Source organism: Amphiura filiformis, chromosome 12 (genome assembly GCF_039555335.1).
Source record: "Amphiura filiformis chromosome 12, Afil_fr2py, whole genome shotgun sequence".
NCBI classification, from domain to species: domain Eukaryota; kingdom Metazoa; phylum Echinodermata; class Ophiuroidea; order Amphilepidida; family Amphiuridae; genus Amphiura; species Amphiura filiformis.
In genome coordinates, this window is record NC_092639.1 from 5,170,649 (window position 1) to 5,184,187 (window position 13,539).

General features: G+C 36.2%; 2 protein-coding genes across 2 annotated transcripts in view; both read right to left on the reverse strand.

The window, feature by feature from the left end:
- Window positions 1-1,599, reverse strand: part of LOC140165574 (C-type mannose receptor 2-like) — a 45,204-nt gene extending 43,605 nt beyond the window's left edge. The window contains exons 1-2 of the mRNA XM_072188860.1: window positions 1,537-1,599; window positions 120-211 (exon numbers count right to left, since the gene is read on the reverse strand). Of these exons, the coding sequence (XP_072044961.1) occupies window positions 120-206 (87 nt within the window). The 5' untranslated portion in view covers window positions 207-211; window positions 1,537-1,599. The remainder of the gene's footprint in view (window positions 1-119; window positions 212-1,536) is intronic.
- A 1,503-nt stretch (window positions 1,600-3,102) lies between these two features.
- LOC140165575 (snaclec 1-like) lies at window positions 3,103-12,130 on the reverse strand. Its single transcript, XM_072188861.1, has 6 exons — window positions 12,006-12,130; window positions 10,996-11,160; window positions 9,580-9,671; window positions 6,628-6,775; window positions 4,101-4,229; window positions 3,103-3,302 (listed from the first exon to the last, which is right to left on the reverse strand). Exons 1-6 carry the CDS (start codon window positions 12,082-12,084, stop codon window positions 3,103-3,105), a joined length of 813 nt encoding a protein of 270 aa, XP_072044962.1. The 5' UTR covers window positions 12,085-12,130.
- Between the last annotated feature and the right edge of the window lie 1,409 nt (window positions 12,131-13,539).

The following is a 13,539-nucleotide window of genomic DNA, read 5'->3' on the forward strand; positions in this document are numbered from 1 at the left end:
GGTTAAAGAACTGTGCCCTGATAGATGAGCATGTAGTGGATCCTAGTGTATATTGCACTGGGAGTCATATTATACTAATGTGGCATACATTATGAATCTGATAAGGTTGTTATCATTACCGCCGCACTTCCATCGATCCATTCAAAATGTCCTTCGTTGGTGATATCATGCAGTCCTATCCATAAATCGTCGCCAATTGGCTCCATAAATTCTGCAAGAATGAAGCAACAGCAACAAACATTGTGCCATAAGTATAGTTTGATCAACTCGTAATCGGCAGGCCTTATAACATCTCGGATTAATATCAAAAAAATATCAAAAATTGCAACCTGATTGAAATAATTGTTTTTGTTTATTAAAAGTAACGATTAAAGGTTTCCTTACATACCAGAAATAGGAGAAAAAGAGGGCGCAACGAGGGTTATATTTTCATTGGGACACCCTGTATATACAGGGTGTCCCTGAAAGAACTGTATTGTCAGAAACTTAATTGTTTGGGTATTTCAACGCCACAACTAAACATAATTAAATATTTGGTGTGGTTAAGGAATAAATCAGCAATCACATACATTTTGAATTTTGAGTAAATTTCAGTTTTTCCCCTGTTTTATTTTTTCCCAAACCACCACACAAAGATTTCACATCTGACATCGTCAGACGTCAACATAGCCCAAAGCGTAAATCTCAATAAAAAATCTTCATCACAGTGCAACCTCCCTGTGCATGCTGAGAGATGAAAAGGTGGTCTATTCTTGCCACAAAATTAAAGTAAAAATATAAAGTAATCGATAAGGTTTTTTTAACTTGGGAAGGGCTTTGAGACGAACTATTAAATGGAGTCTCCGGCAATCATAACATGATGCCTTATGTTAGAAAAATAATATATCAAGCACGATTCACATGGTTTTATTTAAAACAAACTCATATTGACCATGAAAACGAATAAAAACAGTACGCTCTCAACACGTGATATTCAAAAATTCCCGCGCCGAAATTGTCTAAGTACAATGACGTAATGGTTATTTGTGCTCTATTGTCGTCAGCCTTCATTATATTACTGGGACGTCATTGCACTCGACAATTTCGGCGCCTGCGTGTTGAGACACGGATGTTTTTATTTTTATTCGTTTTTATGGCCACTATGAGCTTGTTTTAAATAAAATCATGTGATTCGTGCTTGATAATTATTTTTCTTACATATAAGGAATAATGTTGTGATTGCCGGAGACTTCCTTTAAGGTTAAAATTTAAAATGGCCTAATCACCTGCGCATCATCTGCGCATCTTGTCATTGAATTATATTGATTCCGTGGAAAGTCTTGAAAATGAGGGGGTTTCGTAAAACTCTTTTATTTCAAAAACGGAGCGGTCAATTGTCAATTTAGTTACGTTTGGTTTGTAGGTTTAAAGTACCCAAAAATAAATCAGTTCCGAACGATACAGTTCTTTCAGTGACACCCTGTACATGTAGGACCAATTTGAAGACATAATAATGCTAGAATGATAATTTGTAAGTCGATTGTAATGTTAACTTACGTTCCTCAAGAAATGACTGCTCTTTCGAATTATGTATACTTGTCAGATTCCCACCCAGAATTTGGCAAAATTACTGGCTTCCTTAAAAGGCAACTTTGTCACTGCTTCTACATAGTAACAAGAATCTTCAAATGGAATCCAATCTGCATCGCAGTATCCCGTGTCTATATGAAATTAAAAAGCAAAGCAAATGAGACTAGATTTATAAAGAAACCGGATTCTGTCGCTTATGGGGCGGAAAATAGAGTAGGCATACCTTCGGATTATTTTTAAAATAGTGGTAAAAACCACGTCCTTAAAATGCTGTGAACTGCACCATTCAATAATGAACTGTTTAGACACATTCTGAAACAACATTGTTTCAATATATTAATCGAAAAAAAAAAACATCTTATATTAAATAAAATATGAATAATCAAGTTCAACAGCTAAGTGAATGTGTGCGCATCCATAATACATGTTTTGCGCATACGTGATTTACGTATCACTAAATATGAACCGTCATGAGATGGAGTCATTGCAGAAATTATCGGCGATAATCATTAGATCAAAGATATATATGTCTCTATTGTGATTACAATAGGACTTACGCGTTGGGCTTAACGCGAGCTTACTCCTCTGCTACCTTCATGATAGGCGGCGCTCCGGATAGGTATTATGTAATCAGCACACGGGAAATGCCTTTCACCCAAGGTCACGCAAAATCGCATGGTCCATAAGTGCTATACCATGTCTATGATATAAAATGACATAGGCCAGTCGTCATTCCCGGCATGCTTGGTAGCCAGGTCCGCAGATGATATTCCGGGGGTGGGCACTCAACACAAATTACCATACGGGTATGTTCCACCGGAAAGACCCCAATTTTTGGATTTCGCAGCTCCGAAAGACCCCCTATATTTGACCAAAATAGAGCTCCAAAAGACCCTTGATTTTGATAATTTAAGCTCTAAAAGACCCAAAAATTTCTCATCTTCATATTTCTGGGGTTTTTTTTCAGGCAATTTTCAACAAAAACGCCAAGAAAGACCCTTGATTTTGACTGTTCGCAGCTCCAAATGACCCACCACCTCCAAATTCCGAGGGAACATACCTACCAAATTTTTTTTTTTTTTTTTCCCCCCCAGATGATATTATTCTTGTGATTCACACATATTTGGTCACATTTTATTATACGATATCGGCGGATAAATACGAATATAGTAAACATGGCATAACAACTATTCTATATTAAATGGTTATACCATGGAACTGATAGGAACAGTATAATTTGGGATATTTAATATTTTGCTGACGAGCGAGAATATGATATGGGTGGAGTTTTGTCTGCGCATGGTCAAAGACGATTCCTTACTAGCCACAGATCGTCCGACTGGAACCAGGGGTCTTTGAGTGACAGAGCATGGGTTTATGCATGGCCTTTGGGGAAATGCTAGAAATAGGGTACTTAACAGCCCAACATACCCGTCACCTCAAAGATGTCCAATGTTGTTATGATCTTTTATCGACTAGTCCTATAATTACTATTTTATTTTTATTCGCCGTATAAGTAGTATTGTAACAGGATTAATTACCATACCATCCACTTTGGTAATTACATATTATATCACTACTTCTATGGCGAATTTTTGTTGATATACCTCCTTCCTGTGCTATATCTGAATCTGTTGTTTCAGCTGAACAACCCAGCATATGTGGAGAGTCCCACTCTGCCTGCCCTGATCCAGTAGATATGTTACATAAACGACCAGCCAATGGCCATCCAACTAAATAGATAAAAATCAATGTTAAACATACTTTATACACAAATTTTACATAGAACCCCAAAGTTAATTTCAGGAAATAAAAGGTTAGATTACTATGTTATTTTTACATAGATTTTTAACCATCTTTTCAGTCTTCATTTTCATTAAATTCATTAAAAAATTGGCGTATATTAAATTTGAATAAAATATTCTGCCTTCTGAACCATAGATCAAAAATTATTGTAGGGCGATTGTGTATCGCGCATCGTTATATATGATGTACAGTTAATATTCATATCATATATTCCTTTATATAATTGGATGCTTCAGTTTGTACACACAAATTATTTCATTGAAAACTCTTCCACACGGCTAATTCTAAAAGGAAATAGTAAAAACAGGAACAAAAACATAGTTGTAACAATAATTTAATGTTTTCCTTGGTGATTTTTAAGATTTAGAAAAACATGCCCAATGCTTTATTGCTGTATTTGTTAGCTTTCTTTGCGAATACATAAAGTCAGGTCGCGGGCTTGGTCTTAAAACATTAGTAAAGTTGTGTGTGTGTATCCCCTCATTCAATTATCATGGCATAATTATCATACCCTATGTAATAAGGGAGAGCATAATCTCAGCTACAACATGGTATATATTTTGTAACGGTAGTTCTTCCAAAACTACACCGACTTTTCACTGCAAATACGAAAGGTAGAACAACCAACATTTTGGAGAACTAAAATCAATTTGACAATAAGGGGAATGTGTTGACTGACATTCAATTTACGGTTTAAACAAGATTTTTTTAAAGTGGAACTTTACCTCTGCTCGTGCCAAGCGAGCACTTCTCGTTACTCCAGGCTAGTTCTCCTACTGCTGTTTGTGGCCATGTTAATTGAAGATCCATATGCTGAGTAACATTTGCGTGACAAGCCTCTTCTGGTACTACAACTGAGGAAGGCGAAAACATTTTAACACTTTGGTAGCTATTTTGACACATCATTCGGATCCTTGCCATTTTTTGGCCACAAGAAATGACAAAACATAGACCATTCGATACAAAGTAACATTTCTGTCAAGTTTTAGGCCTACTCAAAAGACTGCCTCAAAAATAAGTCATCTTAAAACATATGTATATACAATAATAAATAGTTACATGCAGTATGGAGCCACAATTGGGTAAAACAAATAGGAATGATCGATAAATGTTGCCAAAAATATGTCCAAAGTTGTATTTTTGTGTTTTTGATCGTAAAGATCGGATAATTTTATTCCCGATTTGAATGTTGCACCCTTCTAAAGGGTGCAGAATTGGCAGAACTTTGGCGATAATTTTGCCTTTTTGGACATTAAAATGCATTCGATCCTTAATTTTGCTTGAACCTAGTCTTAAATAAGCAAGCACAAAGGTGGGTACCAATTTTATATACCGTTCACCAAATTTTGAAGAAATTTGTCAAATATCTGTCCTGCGCAATTCGTTAAGCGTGTATTTCCCATAGACAGACAAACTGGCGTATGTAGGACTGTTGAGTGAGTCTAGGCGACGGTCAGCGTGTTTAAGAGCCCGCCTTAATAACAGTCTTTTTAATTTGGAGAGTTTTTGTTTTGATGAAATTGTATAGCTTTGCTCCAAAGCCGACTTATTTTCCACCCAATAGAAAGAAAAAATGAAAAACCATGCCATATCCCCTCTGACACACTAGTGAAGACCAGCCGTCCAAGCCGACCTATTTTCCACCCAATAGAAAGAAAAAATGAAAAACCATGCCATATCCCCGCTAGTGAAGACCAGCCGTCCAAGCCGACCTATTTTCCACCCAATAGAAAGAAAAAATGAAAAACCATGCCATATCCCCTCTGACACACTAGTGAAGACCAGCCGTCCAAGCCGACCTATTTTCCACCCAATAGAAAGAAAAAATGAAAAACCATGCCATATCCCCTCTGACACACTAGTGAAGACCGCCTCGGCTGGCGCCTTCGGTTAGTGGACTTTCGCGGTTAGTGGGGTGGGATCATCAGTGGTCTTTCCTGCAGTGTGGCCCTGTTGTGATGTTAGTGACCCGCAGAGTCCCACACATTACTTGGTCACACTTATGTATTTTGAAGTTAACCCAGTGGACCTCACCACTCCCTCGATGATAGAATTGCAAGTATTACACACCCAAGAAAACCAGAAAAAAACATGCTTGTGTGATGCGATGAAGCCCCCCTCCTAGAACTCCATGTTAACTGGCTAAAATAACCAGTTGGGTTATTTCAACTTAAATTGGACAGAAACAATTCCCGGCAGTTATTATTAATATTATTCCAGCATTTTGGGTACAACATTATGGCTTTAAGTCACCAACATTTTTACCCTCAACACTTTTGAAGGTTAGCTGAATTACTAGTGATTAGAAGTTATATGAAATAAATCTGTATATGAAGACCTGAGCGCAAGAAGACCGTAAGTCCACTTGACCCCTCAACATGTATACACTCAAGTTGCGTATAGTTTGGTAATGTTTTATACATGTTCATGGCCCAAAACAAATCTTTCACAACCTTTCATGATGTTTTCACCCTGGGACATGTATTAAACATTATAAAACCCTAAAAAACTATACGTAACTTTAGTGTATACAGTCATGTTGAGGGGCCAAGTGGACTTACGGTCTTCTTGCGCTCAGGTTTTCATATATTTAACTATATAGGTGCTCATCTATAGAAAAGCGCTAAATTAAACTCCGAAGATATTTTTTCTCATTTGTACTGCACTGTTTTTTGATGGCATGTAAAACTGAGTCATTTTAAAGTAAAGTTGAACAACGATGGCGCTATTTATCTAAAATATTGTTTGCATCTTTACAAGGTGTAAACACTTGGTAAAATGGTATTAGAACATTAGCAAACAGGCTAACAAATGACAAGGTAATTTTCAAAAAACTTTTTATCATGAAATGTAAGGTATAACTCGATTATTTGGCTAATTCAAATTTAGAATATATGTAAATAGCGCCCTCAATTTGCACACAAATGCACAGTTTATAGAAATAAAATTACCACAAAAAAGCAGAAAGAGATGAATAAATTGCTACAAAATATGTACGTATACAGTTTAATAGTGTGATAGCTGTTGATATTATGCCGGTCTAGAATAATTATGAAAATGCTTTGTTAGAAAAATTAATAAATGATCACATCAAACAACCTTGACTACTCTCGTGTACATGCTGTTTTCAAAATGCAGAGAAGAGAAAACGTTTCGAAATCAATCTGATGGTGAGAGGCCCGTGTAAAAGGATCATGTCATCCTGGATGGACGGTTTCATGTATTAAAAAGTGTAATTTCCGTGTACCATACCTGGTAGCTTCTTACAGATGAAGTAAAAGGTATTGTTGCATTCCCTGACCACCCATAGCACAATGACCCCTTTGGCCAACAAATTCACACAATCTTCTCCACGATAATAATTGTCGGGTGACCCAGGATACCAATTTGTATAGCTCAACTATTAATGAAAGCACAGCAAAAAATGCATTATATACTGCGCCCAGAGAGTATCCGAACACTTGGAAAAAATCATGATTTTAAAACCAAACCATAGTATAGGTAATGCACTTTGGCCTATACAAGGTGAAAAATTCTAATCGAGAACATGCGACGACTTTGCACAGTCGTTGTTGACAATAACGGCGGTATTGATAGAAGCAAAAGAACTGAAACAAATGCACTTAACAATTAAAAAACAGTTGTATAAAGTACAGAGAGGAAAAAAGAGAAAGAACAACCCAGCAAACACAAAACGTTTTCGACATCATTCGCAAAAGGTTATAAAAGGTTGTCAGAAAACGTTTAAATGTCGGGTTATATAAAGGGTATAGGAAGAGTATAAAACGTTTTCATAACCTTAAAAAACATTTTTTGATTATTTACTGCTCAGCAAGCAAAAATGTTTTACAGAAAACGTTTAAATGTCGGGTTATATAAATGGTATAAAAACGTTTTAATAACATTCCAAAAACATTCTTGAAAACTTGATACAAAACTTTCTAAACAGAATGTTATTTTTGGGTTGAAAAAATATTTTGCGAAAAATGTTTGCCCAGAATATTTTCTTGAACCCGACATTTAAATGTTATTAAAAGGTTTTGAAAAAAAACATTTTAAGAACATTTCTGTGTTTGCTGAGTTCAAATATTTCAACATAATGTTATTTTTAAATAACATTGACGCAATATTTGGCAAAAATATTTGCAAAAATAGTTTACAATAACATTTCTTGAAAACATTTCAAAATATTGTTGTAGTGTGTTTTCATACAAAACGTTTTAAAACCTTATCATGACCTTTATATAACCCGACATTTTAATGTTATTAAAACGTTTTTACCTAAACCAAAAGCCAAAATATAACTTATTTAAAACGTTTTTGATGTTCTGATTGGAATCTTTTCTTCTTGTACATTGTACAGGGTGTCCCAGAATGATCTATACCGGAAAAGATGGAATTTTTTAGGTATGAAGGGCATGTTAAATGGTCATATTGTTTTGCATTTTAAGTTCTACATATATTTAGCTTTCTCAGATTTTTTAGATTTTAAAAATTGGACGTTTCTAGTAGAAGTTATAGAAGATTGCGTAAAATGGTGAATTCTAAGTTTTGACAACGTAACCTATTTTGAAAATCTGTAACATTACTAACCGTTCAGCACAAAGTTATTTGGAAAAAGTTATGCAGGTATTTTAGTTGTGCCCTGTTCATATTTCCACTAAATAGCCGATATCTATCTATTATTTATGACGTTACGAAGCAAACATATGGAATTAAGGATTTGTGGCCTAATCCAATTATCTCTTTGGCGGTAGTTTTAAATATAGTTATTTTGGTGTGAGGTCCATGTCATTTGAAATGCTTGCAGAGATCGAACTGGTTGTGGTACAGAAAAGACGACTCCTCAATTTACTGTACAGCAGCGTGGATTTCTTTCAAAAACTTACTGGCAAACCGGCAGCTATGTTGAGACGCAAAGAAAATTCATTAGACGATAGTGTATAAGGTAAAGAAGTTTGACGAGCACGGAACTGTCAGGAATCGGCAGAGTGAAGCTTCAGGTGCTCGTAAGACTGTAAGAACTAGAGCGAACATTGCAGCTGTCCGGCAAGCTTTAAGGCGCAACCCCAACAGTAGTTGTCGTCGAAATGCTGTGCCAAACATCCTACGTTCTTCATTTAATCGTATCGTGCCATTTTTCAAAGGTATGCGAGTCGTTTTTCATCGATTTTACATTATTGCATGCCACGCCAAAACAAATAAAGGTAGCGTGCTGAAATTAACAGAATAAGTAGGAGACATGTCCAACATTATAATACTGGTATCAAAAATAGATACACTGCCCGTCTTCTATTTTACTTATTTTTTGCAAACACGGTACAAATCATTCTGGGACACCCTGTATATAAGACAAAGTGTCACTTTTAAAACGTTCGTCTATTTAAATGCTTGTAACTTAGCTTCTAGAGGTCGCATTGTACACAGTGTCCCTGAAAGAAATGTATCGACGGAAACTGAATTTTTTGGGTATTTTAACGCATAAACCAAACATAACTAAATAACTGATGTGGTTGAGGAATATATCAGCTATCACATACTTTCTGAATTTTGACAATTGACTTCTCCGGTTTTTTTTAAATAAAAGAATTTTACGAAACTACCTCATTTCAGCCCGTTCCACGGGCACGGAGTCAAATATTTGTCAATGACAACAGACGCCTCATGCGCAGTGATTAGCACTCCGAATACAGATCATCGATTGATATTTGAATCCGTGGAAAGGTTTGAAAATAAGAGAGTTTCGTAAAATTCTTATATTTCACGAACGGTGTTGTTAATTGTCAAAATTCAAAAAGTATATAATAGCTGATTTATTCCTTAACCACGCTAGTTATTTAGTTATGTTTAGTTGTGGAGTTAAAATACCCAAACAATTAAGTTTCCGACGATACAGTTTTTTTCAGGGACACCCTGTATTGAAGTGTTTGGGTACTTTCTGGGTATCACTATGGACTACAATGGCCTCATCCCAATGCCATAGTTCAATAACCTCAATTAGATAATCATAGACCTCAAGTTGCGGAGTATGAGTTTGTGTACCCAAATTTTCAAAGGTCATTCAATGAATGTTCACCTGTATTGGGGTTAAAGAACTGTGCCCTGATAGATGAGCATGTAGTGGATCCTAGTGTATATTGCACTGGGAGTCATATTATACTAATGTGGCATACATTATGAATCTGATAAGGTTGTTATCATTACCGCCGCACTTCCATCGATCCATTCAAAATGTCCTTCGTTGGTGATATCATGCAGTCCTATCCATAAATCGTCGCCAATTGGCTCCATAAATTCTGCAAGAATGAAGCAACAGCAACAAACATTGTGCCATAAGTATAGTTTGATCAACTCGTAATCGGCAGGCCTTATAACATCTCGGATTAATATCAAAAAAATATCAAAAATTGCAACCTGATTGAAATAATTGTTTTTGTTTATTAAAAGTAACGATTAAAGGTTTCCTTACATACCAGAAATAGGAGAAAAAGAGGGCGCAACGAGGGTTATATTTTCATTGGGACACCCTGTATATACAGGGTGTCCCTGAAAGAACTGTATTGTCAGAAACTTAATTGTTTGGGTATTTCAACGCCACAACTAAACATAATTAAATATTTGGTGTGGTTAAGGAATAAATCAGCAATCACATACATTTTGAATTTTGAGTAAATTTCAGTTTTTCCCCTGTTTTATTTTTTCCCAAACCACCACACAAAGATTTCACATCTGACATCGTCAGACGTCAACATAGCCCAAAGCGTAAATCTCAATAAAAAATCTTCATCACAGTGCAACCTCCCTGTGCATGCTGAGAGATGAAAAGGTGGTCTATTCTTGCCACAAAATTAAAGTAAAAATATAAAGTAATCGATAAGGTTTTTTTAACTTGGGAAGGGCTTTGAGACGAACTATTAAATGGAGTCTCCGGCAATCATAACATGATGCCTTATGTTAGAAAAATAATATATCAAGCACGATTCACATGGTTTTATTTAAAACAAACTCATATTGACCATGAAAACGAATAAAAACAGTACGCTCTCAACACGTGATATTCAAAAATTCCCGCGCCGAAATTGTCTAAGTACAATGACGTAATGGTTATTTGTGCTCTATTGTCGTCAGCCTTCATTATATTACTGGGACGTCATTGCACTCGACAATTTCGGCGCCTGCGTGTTGAGACACGGATGTTTTTATTTTTATTCGTTTTTATGGCCACTATGAGCTTGTTTTAAATAAAATCATGTGATTCGTGCTTGATAATTATTTTTCTTACATATAAGGAATAATGTTGTGATTGCCGGAGACTTCCTTTAAGGTTAAAATTTAAAATGGCCTAATCACCTGCGCATCATCTGCGCATCTTGTCATTGAATTATATTGATTCCGTGGAAAGTCTTGAAAATGAGGGGTTTCGTAAAACTCTTTTATTTCAAAAACGGAGCGGTCAATTGTCAATTTAGTTACGTTTGGTTTGTAGGTTTAAAGTACCCAAAAATAAATCAGTTCCGAACGATACAGTTCTTTCAGTGACACCCTGTACATGTAGGACCAATTTGAAGACATAATAATGCTAGAATGATAATTTGTAAGTCGATTGTAATGTTAACTTACGTTCCTCAAGAAATGACTGCTCTTTCGAATTATGTATACTTGTCAGATTCCCACCCAGAATTTGGCAAAAATTACTGGCTTCCTTAAAAGGCAACTTTGTCACTGCTTCTACATAGTAACAATAATCTTCAAATGGAATCCAATCTGCATCGCAGTATCCCGTGTCTATATGAAATTAAAAAGCAAAGCAAATGAGACTAGATTTATAAAGAAACCGGATTCTGTCGCTTATGGGGCGGAAAATAGAGTAGGCATACCTTCGGATTTTTCCCCATGCGTCAGGCAAACGGCGATTTCACGTGCGTGTTTGCATTGCGTCTACGTTGTCGATAATGCGCGCTTAAACTCCTCCCCGAAGGTGGTTACAATCCCTCTCCCCCATAGATTTAAAAATCCCTAATTTACCGCTAAATATAATTCAAGACCGAATTAAAAAAGATGAGTTTGCAAAGGCATGACGTGATTGATTGCTGGCCTGGTCTGGTTGACAGGACGTCATACGCAAACTAGTCTTTTTTTAATTCGGTTTTCAATAATAGCTTAATTTGGTGTAGTTGTGGAACCATCATATGCACTCATTGTAACAACAATCAAAACTGAAAACTCGGGGTTAAGGTTGACCATCGAAATTCAATAAGGGGGTTGGTCTTTGCGATTTTTATTTTTGATCTTATAAGAATATATTAGTCATTCTCTTCTCATTTAGCAAAACATATTAATATCTTTATAGAACCAGACAAGCTAACACTTTAGTTTAAGTGTCGGCACCAGGAATCTTTAATTTTTCTGGAATATGAAGCTGAGTTTGCGGGTGTTTTTTTAGTTTCGATGATAGAGGTGACGCAAAGCTATTGTACTTTACGCTATAACAGTATGAGACGTTTAGTATAAAAAACTTGCAACACCCCTTTGGTAGAGATATTATAAAAAATGCCTCAGGTAGACAAGGATTAAATATTAAAGAGAGCTATACATTTGAACAATATGTGCGTAACTGTAGTTATACATACCTTGCTCCGACTTGCATGAGAAGGATAACAGGATAATCAGCAGAATGAGCCTCATGAACGGACCAGATTTGGTCTCCATGGTGTTCTGCCTTGTTAAACTTTAACTCATATATTGATGAAGATTCTATTCCAAATTAATAAGAAAAAGTAGAAAAAAACCCGATATGTTTGTTTATGAATTCATTGGCAATATTGCGTCAAAACACTGTCCAGCATCGCTGTTTAGTAAATAGAAGTGGTATCATTATCAGTTATAACTAAATTAGAACATAATTGGCGTTTATTGTTGTTAACGTAAATTACGTGAGATCGGTTAGTGAATTATAGGTTACGTTTTTCCATCCATACGCCTTGCGTGGTACGTGCGTTCATACGGGCGTATTATAAGACCTTACCTCTAGTCGGGGTTCCAAGATGGATTGTGCTCCTTTAATTCTACTTTAATTCAGCATGCTTTTAATTTTGACCAGATAGGGTTAACTTATAAATATATCACATTACCAACCACAAATAGGAAATTGAAGATATTGACATTGTACTGTTAAAGCTAGGATATTATGATGTGTGTTTTACACAATTATTTAGTGGACTGATTTCACAAGTGTGTGAATTATTCCAAGTGAATTATTCCACTGTATATATAACCCACATTCATGGTGTCAGAACTGGGACGTGAGTTCTACTTATTGGAAGAAGTTCCAAACCGGCTTTTTTGTGACGTTTTGATAACTCAAAGGGCGCGTATCACTACAAGTTGTACGTAGGCGCGCAGTGGGACATAATAATCAAATGGTAAACAAAGTTGGACCCCGGGGCCTAAATGTAAACGTGAAAGAATGTAGGCTGTTTCTAGTAAGAGGTAAAGCTGTCTCGGACACCAGACCCTTACTTATAAAAATCCATCCGCAACCCCACATATACATAACATATTTAAGCCAGGGCTCCGCCTCTATAAGAGTTTCCGGACTACTTTGCTGACAGGAATCTTTTCCTGAAATCCGCCTTTCATCCCATGGTAATCTGGCAAGAAAAATGGCTAATTCGATAACACCAAGTATGTGAAGGGCACGCGCGAGAGTATCCGCGTATCCTTTCAAGGAGGCAAAGTGAATTGTTTGGGCGGCTGCGGGTATACCGGGGTAAATGTGCCTTAAATGTGGAATGTTATGCGCATCATGCAGTTATTGTAAACTACATGTATGCACACAATACAGGGGCACTCACAATAGGCAATTGAACCCTACTGGTAGCGCTGTGTTGTAGATATAGGAGATGAACTAGTTAGTGTCATAAATGAAAAGTATAAAAGCTATGATTTTAGTATTTTCTCTATGTTTCAATTATTTATTCTCTTCAAAATATCTGAATTTTCAACCCTGTACAAGCTTAAATAACGGGCACCATACATTTGTATGAAAATGAAATATACCATCTATATCCAAACTCCCGTGTTATTCCAATGCACATTTTGCTTCCCCGGGCCGCCCTGGCTTGGTCGCATTTGCAAGAGGGGTGTCACAAAACCGTAATAGGT

Coding starts and splice junctions, on each gene's coding strand:
- LOC140165575 (XM_072188861.1), bottom strand. CDS start 12,084: ATGGAGACCAAATCTGGTCCGTTCATGAGGCTCATTCTGCTGATTATC. Junction 6,776..9,579: donor GGATCGATGGAAGTGCGGCG/GTAATGATAACA, acceptor TTTCATTAATAG/TTGAGCTATACAAATTGGTA. Junction 3,303..4,100: donor CTCGCTTGGCACGAGCAGAG/GTAAAGTTCCAC, acceptor TTATCTATTTAG/TTGGATGGCCATTGGCTGGT.